The sequence below is a fragment of the Phoxinus phoxinus genome (assembly GCF_949152265.1).
Source record: "Phoxinus phoxinus genome assembly, chromosome: 3".
Taxonomy (NCBI): domain Eukaryota; kingdom Metazoa; phylum Chordata; class Actinopteri; order Cypriniformes; family Leuciscidae; genus Phoxinus; species Phoxinus phoxinus.
The window spans coordinates 43,086,751-43,100,546 of record NC_136878.1 but is presented as its reverse complement, the minus strand read 5'-3'; the positions used below and the strand labels follow the sequence as shown (position 1 = coordinate 43,100,546).

Below are 13,796 nucleotides of genomic sequence, written 5' to 3'. Positions count from 1 at the left end.
TTGATGTCAAGATTTTGACCTCTGCTGATGTCATTTTGATGTTATTTTGATGTAATGCTTTGTTAGTATTTGATGTCAATGCTACATCTATTTGACGTCAGGATGTCATGATATTGATGTCATTTTAATGCTATTTTGATATCATTCAATATCAAGCTTCGATATCAGATTAAATTGACCTTTTATAGTATATGCAATTATAGTGTCTGCTGTCATTTTAAACGTGAACTAAATGTAAACATGCTAGGATTTAAATAAATAAAAACACATGCAAAATACATAGACCTAGGCCTACAACTTTCAGCATCATTCAGGCTAGGTCTTTTAGATGTTGAAAATGAGTCGCATTGATTTACAATGAGTAATAAATATACTTTTTCAAACATTGTTTTGACATACATTTCACATCAATTTGACGTCTTATTTCCTGACATCAAATCAACATCGATTTAATGTCAATGATATTAACCTGAGATGTAGGGACCAGAAAAAACATGTCAGATTGATAGGGCCTTTGTTGGGCCTCTTTACAACCACAAGGAAATAATTACAAAATATAATGAAAATATGCATATTCATGCATGTCATACATGGTAGTCAAAATCTTGACTATTTGTTGATGTCAAATTGACATCAAGGTGCCCGCTGGGTAATGTTAAGTGAAAAAATTCACAGTACATAAACTAATGTTTACAGATAAAACTTTTGATTTTAAAAATGAATTAGTAAATGTTTTAATTATCACTAGCTACTATTGATAAATGCTTTTGAAGTATTGTTTATTGTTAGTTCATGGTCACCTCACGGTAAGAGGGTCCCGGCAGAGCCGCAGTTTGCATGTTCTCGCCGTGTCAGCGAGTGTTTCCTCCGGGTCCTCTAGTTTCCTCCCACAAACCAAAGACATGCAGGATAGGTGAATTGGAGAGACACAAACTGCCTGAAGGTGTGAATGGAAGTGTGTGGTGTGTGAGCCCTGGAATGGCCTGGCCCCCTGCCCTGTCCAAAGTGTTTCCCCGCTTGTAAACAATATTTCAGTCATGACACTAGAGGGCGCAAGCTGATATTGCATCATTACAGCACGGCACAAGCTTGGCCTCTGCTGATCCTGCAGTCAATGAGATTGCTTGCTCAGCATTTAAATAGTCTGGTTCATTGTTTGTTGTAGGCTAGTCCTGCTTTATCTGAACCCCTCCACCTCCCCCAGCTCCACCTGTCTAGATCTGCTCGGGATTTATCCTGCAGCAGCATATCTTACATGCTCACAGCAGCGTGTCTGTGTATATATAGCAGAAGCAAGTCCATACTTGCTCTGTAGCTGCCATGTTAACATGCTATGGGCCAGATTAACTAACAGCTTAGTTAATAAAAAATACTGATAAAATTTACAAAAGACAGACAAAAGGGCACACAGACAAAAAAGGCATTTTTTTGCGGCTGACTAATAATTAATTTGTTACATTTATATAGCGCTTTTATAGGTACTCAAAGTGCTTTACCTATGGAAGGGGGAATCTCCTCAACCACCACCAATGTGCAGCATCACCTGATGATGCGACGGCAGCCATATTGCGCCAGAACGCCCACAACCAGCTTACTGGTGGAGAGGAGACAGTGATGAAGCCAATCAGCATATGAGGATGATTGGGAGGTCAGGATGCCAGGGTTAAACCCCTACTCTTTTTCCAAAGGACATCCTGGGATTTTTAATTTACATTTATGCATTTGGCAGACGCTTTTATCCAAAGCGATTTACATTCTTATCAGTTCTCGCTTTCCCTGGGAAACGAACCCATGAACTTGGCGTTGCAAGCACCAATGCTCTACTGTTTGAGCTACAGGAAAGTTACTGAGCTACAGGAAAGTTGACCACAGAGATTCAGGACCTCGGTTTAACGTCTCATCTGAAGGACGGCGCTCTTTGTCAGTATAGTGTCCCTGTCACTACACTGGGGCGTTAGGACCCACACAGACCACAGGGTGAGCGCCCCCTACTGGCCTCACTAACACCTCTTCCAGCAGCAACCTAGTTTTCTCAGGTCACCCATCCAGGTACAGACCAGGCTCAGCCCTGCTTAGCTTCAGTGGGCAACCAGTCTTGGGCTACAGGGTGATATGGCTGCTGGCATAACTTTTGTAGGAGTTTCCCTTTCAGATGCAAAATTTATGGGAGGAATGTATTTAAATGAATCATGCAAGGTGATTTAATGGTTTGCGCCATTACTTACTGCCCAAAAAAAGCACGTCTTAAACCAGACGCTATAACTGATAGATTGCGTTGGTCACTATGGAAATGATCCATGCAGATACATCGGTGTTCTTTAATTTGTCAGTAATTCACGCGCAGAACTTCTACTCCCATCTTTTATGGTTTAGCTCTCTCCCGCTAATTTGCCCTATTTAGTCAATCCGGCCCTAAAACTGTTCAGAGTTGTCACGATTGAAATATTTTTTTATTGTAAATAAATTCGGTTCATAAAAGTTTTTGAATCCTTAATTTTTTAAGAGAAGTGAAGTTTGCTGATGCGTAACGTCCTGCTATCCTTCCCACAAATAGTTAGGGCAGAGCAGAAAATTGACGAAGACCGTTAATATGTGAATTACAGTTTTTTCTTTCAATCTAAATGGGTGTTTTTGTTTTTATATTTCAGCACAAGAACAGGATCTTGCCTTTGGTTGCTCTCATACCGCCTATACACAGCGAATCTTCACCTCTAACTGAGAGACACTCTAGAAATAGTCTGAAATTTAAAAGAAGGCAAAGGTCCTAATCATTTGTCTACAAAACACAGCTCCACATGCAGTCAAAATCTAACACCCATCAACTTTAAAGACAGCTTTAACCACAATGGCTGCCTTCTTTCTTCACGGCTGGCTGTCATAGCCCGTCCAATCTCTTCCTTGTCGTTATTCATCATCTTTATCCTCTACACATATCTGACGCAATGCTTGATGCATGGCTTGCTTTGCTGAGCAGACAGTGGCCTTGTTTCCCATTGGAGAGGGCCATTGTAATAGGATAGTTTATGGATTACAGGTAAGACGCACAAGACCTCTCTAACTTTGGCCAAATCCAGTGTGTCTCACCCAAGCATGGGCATGGAGGTGGAAGGGCACCACTGTCACCACTGAGTGGGCATCGCTACGGGGGGATCACCACACAAAAATCTGGACTGACATTTGCTAACGGATTAAGTGACACCGACATACAGAATAGCGTCTGCGTTGTTTGGATGAAATTGAATTGATCTTATATTCTAACAAACGAAGTGTAACGGATTGCACAACGTTTTCTTTGTTTCTTTTTCTTTCCCGCTAAATTTGAACCTCCAGCATCTCCAGCCGGATTCTCAGGACCTCTTTCAAAGAGTTCCCATTTTGACAACGTTTGAACAGTTTTGTATTTTTTCACACTCTTCTAGTCTTCCCTTTTTCTCAAGTTTACATCATAATACTCTTTCACAATGGTTGTGGGTAAGATGAAGTTCACTTTTCAGAAAAGGGTGAAGTTGGCCCAGGGTTTGTGGCTGCTCGCATGGGTGTCAACTCTGGGTGGAGCGGTTACCTTCACTTTAGGATGCTTCCTAAAGACTGAGCTTCGAAGGAGGGGAGAGGTATCCATTTAACCCTCATATGTTCCATTTGCTTGATGTTTTTGCTAATAATTCCATATATTATGCAATAAATCATTTTTAAATTTTTGTAAAATTGCTTTAAAAAGCTTAAAAATTGCCATTGACGATCTAAATGTTAGCAAATGAACTTTTTGTGCAAAGTTTTTTTTTTTTTTTTTTTTGTAGTGGCCTTGATTTAGTTTATGGAAGTTTATATAATCTCTATTGTAAATTAACAAAGGTCTTAATAATTAATAAATAACTATGTTAAGGGCTCAAATGATTCAGAAATATCTGGCATGGATTAACCCAAGTGAATATAAATATTATCTAAGCCGGTCATAATTGGCTTAAGGAACTGTCCTTTGCAAATGAGCTCTTTAACCGTCTAGATGGGTCATAATCAACCTGCTGATAAAGAGTGACATCTGTCCACACACACACACACACACACACACACACACACACACACACACACACACACACACACACACACACACACACACACACACACACACACACACACACACACACACACTTTTTTGCATGTTTTGCTTTATATATTGAATGAAAAACCATTCCATAAATGAGAATGATAATACTATGTGTAATAAAAAGAAAATTCTGATTTATATATATTTTTTTTCTTTAAAGAAAGCAAGGAAAAAGTTACTAATTGGTTTACAACAGTACCAATGGATTATAAAATTCACTCCAATCTCACCGTAAACATAATGGAAAACAAAGCCACAACTTAGTGCTTTTTAATGTATCAACCAAAAGCTTTCTCTTATTCTCAAAACTGTATATATACCAATATACTTGGCTAATTTAGGGGTTATTCTACACTGATTTATATCTACTCTAATAAAAAATTAGTCACTCTCCAAAGATTGTTTAAAGGGATAGTTCATTCAAAAATAAAAATTATGTAATTAATTATTCACCATCATGTCGTTCCAAACCCGTAAGACTTTCGTTCATCTTCGGAAATTTATACAAATTAAGATATTTTTTATTAAATCTGAGAGATTTCTGTCCCTCCATTGACAGATACAACTACCACTTTGACGCTTCAAAACGTTTATAAAGATATCGTAAAACTATATATAAAGCGATCGAGTCTCTTTAGAAAATTTGGACTAAACCGCTCAATTCGCATGGATTAGTTTTACAATCTCTTAATAAACTTTTTGAAGCATCAAAGTGGTAGTTGCGTATCTGTCAATGGAGGGACAGAAAGCTCTCCGATTTTATTAAAAAGCTCTTCATTTGTGTTCCGAAGATGAACGCAAGTCTTACGGGTTTCGAATGACATGAGGATGAATAATTAATGACAGATTTTGATTTTTTAGTGAACTAACCCTTTAAGCAAACTCAATATACAAAGTAAGTACAATGCAATCTGAGCTCAAAATGGACTGACATCAACATCCTCCTGTCCTTTAGGTGATGGACAACACCGACATCCACTGTGTGCCCAACACCTTGTTGATTGTAGGTCTGGCTTCAATGGGCATCAATTATTTTGCCAGTCGAATCTGCCAGGACGCCCTAGATGCGGGGCGTTTCCCACAATGGAAGACCTTCCTGAAGCCCTACTATGGATGCTCGATATTCTTCACCACCCTCATGCTGTTTTCAGTCATCTTGAGTTACGCCATGATGGGCAGCCTAGAGTCCTCGCTGAAAATCGGCTTGAAGAACGGCATTCGCTTCTACAAAGACACCGACACCCCTGGCCGCTGCTACCAGAAGCAGACCATCGATCGCCTTCAGATGGAGTTCCAGTGCTGTGGAAACAGCGACTACAGGGACTGGTTTGAGGTGCAGTGGATCAGCAACCGTTACCTGGATTTCAGCTCCAAGGAAGTTAAAGAGTGAGTCAAAGGAAATGTCAATTCAAAGTTTTAAAGGGATACAGCAGTTCATCCAAGAATTAAAATTCGGACATTTTTTACACAACTTCATGTCATTCCAATTTCTGCAGAACACAAAAGAACATATTTTGAAGAATGTTTCAACTATTTTTGTCCATGCAATGATTTTGGGGTCCAAAACAACAGTGCACCCATTGATTTCTATTGCATGGGCATTATCCAAGAATCTTCCTTAGTGTTCCACAGAATAAAGAGTTGCATACAGGTTTAGAATGACATGGAGGTAGGCAAATGATGACAGAATTTACATTTTTGCGTAAACTATCCCTTTATTTGGTATTTGGGTAAATGGTATTGAGCATTTTTGGGTAAACCATCTCTGCGCTTACTCTGCATAGGACACCCATGTGAACTTGAGGAGAACTTCAGACTTTATACTGAACTTCCACAAAAATTGAGACCAAAATGGCTTAGAAATGTGAAATTAGTTCTGAAAAATTGGTAGCACTTTATTTTACAGTCCTGTTCCCCATGTACATGTACTTATAGTAATAACAATAACTGGATAATAACTACGTACTAACCCTGAACCTATCTCTAAACCTAACCTTAACCCATGTAGTTACCTCAGGGCCTGTTTACTCCTGGTCACTTCATGTGTTTTCTAAGATCAGTTAGCTATCCGATGGTGAAAAGCCACTTCAGGAGGTTTTCTGAGACGCACTCCAGACGAAACTGGACAATAAGTAATGCATCTGGTTGTTGAAACCACATATGTAAATTGTACTCCTACCAACAATGCTAAAAAAATTAATGCGTGAGAGTGTGTTATTAGGCTATATGACATAGCCATGCTATCAAGACAAAGGTGCAAACTTGAACTCAGACATTCATGTGTCTGTTAGTAAATGTACAGTCACATTAGCGAAATATGTCAGCAAAAAGGTCCATTGTTTATTGTCAATAGTGTAGTGATGTAGCTCACACAAAAGTCACTTTCAAACCAAGCACACTCTAAAAAATGCTGGGTTGTTTCAACCCAATTTTGGGTCAAATATGGACAAACCCAAAGTTGGGTTAAAAATTTAATTTAAAAATTCAACCCAACGGCTGGGTTTGTCCATATTTTACCCAAAATTGTGTTGAAACAACCCAGCATTTTTTTAGAGTGCAGTTTTCTATTGGTCAATGTGGTCCATGTGACCAACTTGAACTGCAAAATCTGTGTGGGAGATTCGCAATTGCATGTATTACTATTGAAATGACCGCATTTCGCCAGTGAAAATGTTAAATGTGACCGCACTGTATAAATTCAACAATATTTTGCGCAAGTACAAGTGAGGAAAATTTTAAGTTAAGATATTTTTTGGGAACTATTGGTATTTTAGAACTATATCATATGACCTGGCGTAACAGTTAATAATAACTCAATGCTCTTTTCTTCCATTTTCTTCAATCCTCTAGCCGCATTAAGAGCAATGTGGATGGCCGTTACTTGGTTGACGGCGTGCCCTTCAGTTGCTGCAACCCTAGTTCTCCCAGACCCTGTATCCAATACAAAATCACCAACAACTCGGCCCACTACAACTACGAGCATGAGACCGATGAACTCAACCTCTTCAATCGTGGTTGCAGGGAAGCCCTGGTCAACTATTACATGGGTCTGATGAACACCATTGGAGCTGCAGTTCTGTCTGTCTTTATGATTCAGGTACATTGTCACAGGTTTGCATGTACGTAATGGCCCTAAATTAGGGTAGACACCATATTTATTTAAACATAAATTAAAATGAGAGGGATTCGTCAGTTTGATGGCAGAAGGTCTGCAGCTTTCATTGGCCAAGGACCAACCAAGAGGCCGTCTGACTGACATGTAAAGCAACCAATCACAGTTCGTTTTGTTCAGGGCCATGTTTAGGTCGTAAAAATGTAAAGTCGATGTCCCAACAATAACAGACCGCCGTGTAAAAAGTATGCCGTCAACTTAGTTGATTTTGATAAGTGCTCATTGTCACAGTTGTAAACACGGGGGTTTGGCATCACGAAGGTTTTGTTTCCAGGTGGAACGTTAAAGAACGCGAGACGCATGTCTACCGGAAATCCTGTAGAATTCAACCAATCAAATGACGACTTTGAAACTTCCAATTTTGTGTGCCATATGCATCAGACGCCCAGCCAACAGTGCGTGGGCATGACATCTAGGCTGAGACTAGCGAGGGTTAGACATACCAATGAATTCAATGGATTCTAGTATTGTTTATGAAAGAATAGGAAATATTGAATCTTTCCAAGAAATTTCCAAGATACAAAGTAACAAAAAAAACTCATATATAGCGTGAGTTTTGAAAACCAACCCTTCAACCACCTTTCAAGACAATATACAGTAACCCACTGAATGGACATTGAACAGATCACCACTTCGTTTTCATTCGGATTAAAAATCAAATATGCTGTCTAGGCTAACTAATACCAGTTGGTTTGTGGACAAGGTTTTGCCAATTTCAATTCCCAGTTTAGTTTAATTAAATTTCTTTATAAACTACCCATATGCTACAAAAGCTAAATTTAGTAACACTTTACAATAAGGAACTGTTGGTTAAAAAATTTGAACTATACACTAGTTAACGAACCAACAATAAAAAAGTTCTAAAGCATTTGTTAATCTTAGTTAATGTTAAGTTCAACATTAAAATTGTATCTGTTAATATTATTTAATGTAACAGAGATGACCTAACAATGAACATAAGTATTTTTATTAACTAATGGGCCCTTATTGTAAAGTGTTACCATAACTTCATACATCACCTCGGTTGATATGAATAAGTTCTGTCTTGCAGTAATTCATTGCAGTGCATTCATTACAGTAACTGATATGCATTTGTGATAACTGGGCTACCAAGTGTGGCAAAAAAGGGCAAATTTCAGTAGGCCTACATATACTGTTGGTAGGTTAGTAGCCTATAGAATTTCAGATTGAACACAATATGACAAATAAACACCCAGAAATTCTTTGGTAATAAATGTGTTTTTAAAGGGGTCATCAGATGCAAAATTCACATTTATATGGTGTTTGCATATAAATGTGTCTTTGCAGTTTGTGGACACAACCACCATACAATGAAAAAAATCCATTCACTCCATTTTTTTCTTTTTCTTTTTTGTCCTCAAAAAGTCTAAACAATCTCGATTTTCTGAGCACTATGTCATAATGCTCATGCTCCGCCCACTATCACTGACCCGTATTAGCATATTAGCATGTGGTATCTGCCCTCAGCCATTCGACACCCCCCCATGGAAGAGAGGGGTAAACATTATCTGACAGGAAGCAGAATCCAGAAGTACTTCAGATGCAATAGCTCATGACATGCTTGGTGGAACCTCTTTGAGTGAAGCTTCCAAAGAACCTAGATTGAGTTTTTGTACTGATCAAAAGTACAGGGGTAGCAGTTGCTCATTATCATTTAAAGAGACATGCAGCGTAACAGGTCACTGTGAGCAAAGCTGTTTTTGAGGAGGTAAAAAGGGAGTTGTTTTACACAACCATTGAGGAATTTTAACCAAAGTATATTACAAACTTTACATGAACACCCTGAAGAATCATACCAACTTGTGGAAAATGGGCATCTGATGACCCCTTTAAGTTAATATTTTATAACCTTTATCTTCTACCATAGCTGTATACTAACCAGCCATTTCTACCCATTTTTCCATATCAATGGCATCTGGCCTACAGAGCTCAGTGTTGGCCAGTGTGCGCCTCCTGCAGACGTCTATGGAGGCCGTGGCTGGACAGGAGAATGTGGAGATCGATACCGAAGGCTACTTGCTTGAGAAAGGAGTGAAGGAGACCATCATGGAGTATTTGGATCCTTTGCTGAAGCTCCTGTTGCTGAACCAGGTAACCCCTCCTGAAGCCCAAGCCGAAGCAGGGGCGTCCGGAACGACCACCAGCTAAAGAGTCAGATTCATCTGACCACTGAAATCTGTCCAGCTGGAGCCTGAGGGTGCTGACAGCTAATCAATCAATTAATTAATGTTTTGGTATTTTTTATATATATCCGTTTTATTGACCTAAACACACATCTCAAAGAGTTGCATTAATACTCTTAAATGGCTGCTTCTGAAATAAATGAACAGCATCAAAATTTCACCCAATTTGGTGAGAAGTCTTTTGAATGATGAATGATTACACTGTAAATTTTGCCTCACTCTAATGTTTTATTAGCTTGGGGTGAGTAAACGTCTGTTCATTCCTGTCAGGAGAAACCTGGTGCAGCTCTGCCTGGGAAATTACTTGCAATGTGCTTAAATTTCCACCATGAATGGTTGAATATTTAAGAGTGACTGAGCAGTTGTCTTAACTGAAAGTTATATTACATTCTTTTCCCATTTACAAAATCATACACCTAAAAGAGGCTGATTCAGTAATATACTCCTGCGACCATATGGATGTTTGTAAATCATTGTAAACGGGAATAACCGAAACATGCAAAACAATGCCCTTGTGAAAAAGAAATGAGCACTTGTACTTCAAATCTTAAAAGCACATTTAAAAAAAAGTATGTGCATGTAATATAACACTAATTAAATAAAAGGCCACTTAAGTACTCTTAAAGAGAGTACACTTTCAAGTACACTAAGTTATATTTGTCAAAATAAAATGTTTTGCTTTAAAGAAGTACACTTATTTTGACGTGTTAACTAACATACTAGATCACATGTGAAGTACTTTATTATAATTTTAACTGTTGTGTTATTCGATATTACATTTAAATAAATATTTTTAAATATACTAAATTGCAACTTGTATATCTAAATACATGACATACACATTTCAATAGAAATTACATTAAAGCATATTTTAGTTTACCATTCGACAGCACTTTCAAAAACAACAGAAGTAATTATGAAATTACATAAAGATGCAAGTCCCACTTAAATGGGTGAAGTTTAACTATAAATTTAAACGGTAACACTTTACAATAAGGTTCATTAGTTAACATTAGTTAACTACATTAGTTAACATTAACTAATAATGAACTGCACTTATACAGCATTTATTCATCTTTGTTAATGTTAATTTCGACATTTACTAATACTTTATTAAAATCTTGTTAACATTAGTTAATGCACTGTGAACTAACATGAACAAACACTGAACAGCTTTATTCATATTAACTAACATTAACAAAGATTCATAAATACTGTAACAAATGTATTGTTCACGTTAGTTAATACATTAAATAATGTTTAATAAATGAACCTTATTGTAAAGTGTTACCATTTAAACTAAATACATTTGTATTTAATTGTGTATAACATTAAATTAAATATCTGAAAACATTAAATTCAACTTGCACTTGATCATATTATTTCATTGATAAGTACTCCTGTTAAAAATATGCTAAAAGTAGGCTACTTCTTTTTCACAAGGGTAAGCTCCTTCTAACAATAGTAGATACACAATACCCATGCCACGATAAAGCTTTCTCTTCCAAAACAAATTTTGTTCTAACCAGCCAACAACCTTGAGAAACGATTGAACACATTGATACTAGGTTTCTATTTCTTTGGCTTCACACTGGGTAGCCCCGCCCACAGTGAAATCTCACTGGCCTAAAATCTCGAGAGGTGCTCACTGCAAAGCCAAGTCCAGCTGGACAGTCCAACCACACCCTAACCCTACCCATAACCCTATCACTAAACATAACTCCACCCATTAGGTGCACAGAGCTGCAGCTGGAGGTCAAGCTCCACCCATTAAGTCCAGAGGGGAGGAGCTAACATCATTTGGCATTGCAGTGAGCACCTAGAAATCTCCACATTGCTGATAAAGGGGCCGTTTACACGACACCATGTTCAACTACAAATGGGAAACTTTTTATGTGTTTTGAACGTTTATTTACACGACAATGGCGATTTGGGAGACTGGACGCAACGCAAACCTGTGAAAAAACAGGATTCAAAGTGCAAGTTTTGAAAACGATACTATTCGTTTCTGTTTCTAAACTACAAATATGTGAATTTGTGAAAACACTGACATCATGCGCATGCGTTTTACGTGTTCAGTCTATAGGGACGTAGTGTTTATTTACAAAGTGACATCGCCAACTACTGGCCTAGCAGCAGAACACAGCGTTTTTAATCGTTTTCGCAGATCCGTGTGAACGGGGATTGTTTTGACAACTTTGTCGCCTGTAGGTGAAAAATGCAAAGGAAAAATGTTTCTGTTTTTAGTACATCGGTGTCGTGTGAACGTACCCTAATAAATATGTTCTGATGGTTTTGATTGTGTTGTATTTTCGCTTGCAATGTGGATAAGCAAATTATTTGATGCTGGAAATGATTAATGCAATTACAATAAATGTGAAATAAATTATTATTTAAAATCTAAAGACAATTTCGATTTTTTTTTTCTCATTCAGTGCTAATTGCATGTTGTAAACATAAATACTTAAATAATTTTTGGTTTTGCATACAGCATGGAATTAAATGCATTGTAAGTGTTAAAAGATGGTGTAGATGATGCTCAATGCTCTGCTATGAAACACTGTACTGCAAACTACTGTCAGGTCTAATAAAATCTGACATTTTGAACTGCTTTGTTGAGTAGTGATGTTTTGTGGAAATAGATGCATACCCCCATACTTCTGTCTTTTTATCGATTCTTTCTTTCAAACTTTCACAGGTACACATTAACATGGCGCATTTATGCATACAATAAGCAAGCAGAAAGATCTGCACAATCACATGAGCCGGGTAGACACGCACCCACTTTCTCAAGTAGCCTACATAAGTAGCTGGATGTCCGAGGCAGGGGCAGGATAATGAAAGATGATGGTTGATGACAGTATACAGTGAAAGCCCAGTGTGTCCTTTATCCTTTAACCTGCCCTAATCTGTTAATACACAAACTGCTGCACCAGCACTCACACACACTGCATCCGATTATAACTAACACCAGGAGGGAAGATGCATGTCCAAACTCCAATTCATGTCAATCCATTTAGCCTATATACAGTATATACATATTATACAACTAACTATACTACTATAAATGTACTATATATATATATATATATATATATATATATATAATGTAGTATACAACTAGCATTCGACTACAAGTTTTGAATAATTAGTTTTTTTTAATGTTTTTGAAAGAAGACTCTTATGCTCACTGCTTTTGAAAAACACAGTTTAAAAATATTTAATATATTTTAAAATGTAATGTATTTGTCCTCAAATAAATGCATAAGAGAATTCTTTTAAAGACATAAAAAAATCTAATTTTCCCAAACGGTATATAGAAAGATTTAAAACAACAACAAAAATGTGTGTATGCATGAACCCAGGGCCTAAAATTAACACTCGTCAAGCACCAAATGCGAGTAAAAATCGGTGTTTGTGAGTTTATGAAACGGTTAATAGCCAGTTGGCCGGTAACATTTTTATAAATCTAATTCTAACAATGCAAATATGAGAACATGAACATGAATAAGCGTAAGCAATGCTCGTGACAATTGACAGGCCAGTGCTGCAACGTCACGAAAGTTTAAGCCTGGCCAATTTAAATATTCAAGCGCAAGAAAATGTGAAAGCGAACTCTATTCGTTAGACGCGCACTGTGCAAATATCCAACGCGTGCGCCCAGAAATCTGCATCTCAGACAGCGCATGAATACTAAAGTGAGTTCTCTTTCACGTCTTCTTGCTCTTGAACAGACATATTCAAACTAAATTATGTCAAAATTCCCGTCTTGGCAAGTATCATTGTAAACATAACATGGTCAGTTATGTCTTAAGTGAATGTAAATAAAACGTGTGTGTAACAGTATATTGGATCTGTGCATTAGCTCTTAAAGCGACAGCAATATTCCGGCTGCTGTCTCTGTTTTTACTGTTAATCAAACAACAAAAGACAAAGAACAATCACTCATTGCTCTTGACTGAATCCCTTTTGTAACTTTAATAAAAAATATTTATGGCTGATACATTTTCTTAAGTCACCAGCCATTGGCAGATTTGGCAAAAAGTTCGCTTTAGGCCCTGCATGAACCTCTTATATCCACCTTATTTTTCAATGCGGAAGTAAAGTGTTTTCTGTGAATGTGCAAGACTTTTGATTTAGCCACTATATGGAAATAATGTTAAGAATATTTCAAAGTGCAGTAAATTGTAAAACTATTTGTGCTAAAAACCATTGTGTTTATAATTAAGGTAATATGGTAAGAAATACCAGTTTGCAATATCAAGCAGCATAACGAGCTGTTTTTGTACAGCTAAAAATAACTGGAAGCGAATGA

At 37.4% G+C, this 13,796-nt stretch overlaps 1 protein-coding gene across 2 annotated transcripts; it reads left to right on the top strand.

Annotated features, from left to right (window-relative positions):
- The first annotated feature begins 3,046 nt into the window (after nt 1-3,046).
- rom1a (retinal outer segment membrane protein 1a) lies at nt 3,047-12,092 on the top strand. 2 transcript variants are annotated; one of them, XM_079606353.1, is made up of 5 exons: nt 3,047-3,611; nt 5,061-5,491; nt 6,956-7,202; nt 9,225-10,460; nt 10,767-12,092. In XM_079606353.1, the coding sequence occupies exons 1-4, from the start codon at nt 3,462-3,464 to the stop codon at nt 9,444-9,446; spliced, it is 1,050 nt and encodes a 349-aa protein (XP_079462479.1). In that variant the 5' UTR covers nt 3,047-3,461; the 3' UTR covers nt 9,447-10,460; nt 10,767-12,092. The 2 variants fall into 2 exon arrangements, with proteins under 2 accessions (XP_079462479.1, XP_079462480.1); XM_079606354.1 differs by having other exon boundaries at nt 3,063-3,611; nt 9,225-10,216.
- Nucleotides 12,093-13,796: the final 1,704 nt, after the last annotated feature.

Coding starts and splice junctions, on each gene's coding strand:
- rom1a (XM_079606353.1), top strand. CDS start 3,462: ATGGTTGTGGGTAAGATGAAGTTCACTTTTCAGAAAAGGGTGAAGTTG. Junction 5,492..6,955: donor AGCTCCAAGGAAGTTAAAGA/GTGAGTCAAAGG, acceptor TCAATCCTCTAG/CCGCATTAAGAGCAATGTGG. Junction 7,203..9,224: donor TGTCTGTCTTTATGATTCAG/GTACATTGTCAC, acceptor TCTGGCCTACAG/AGCTCAGTGTTGGCCAGTGT.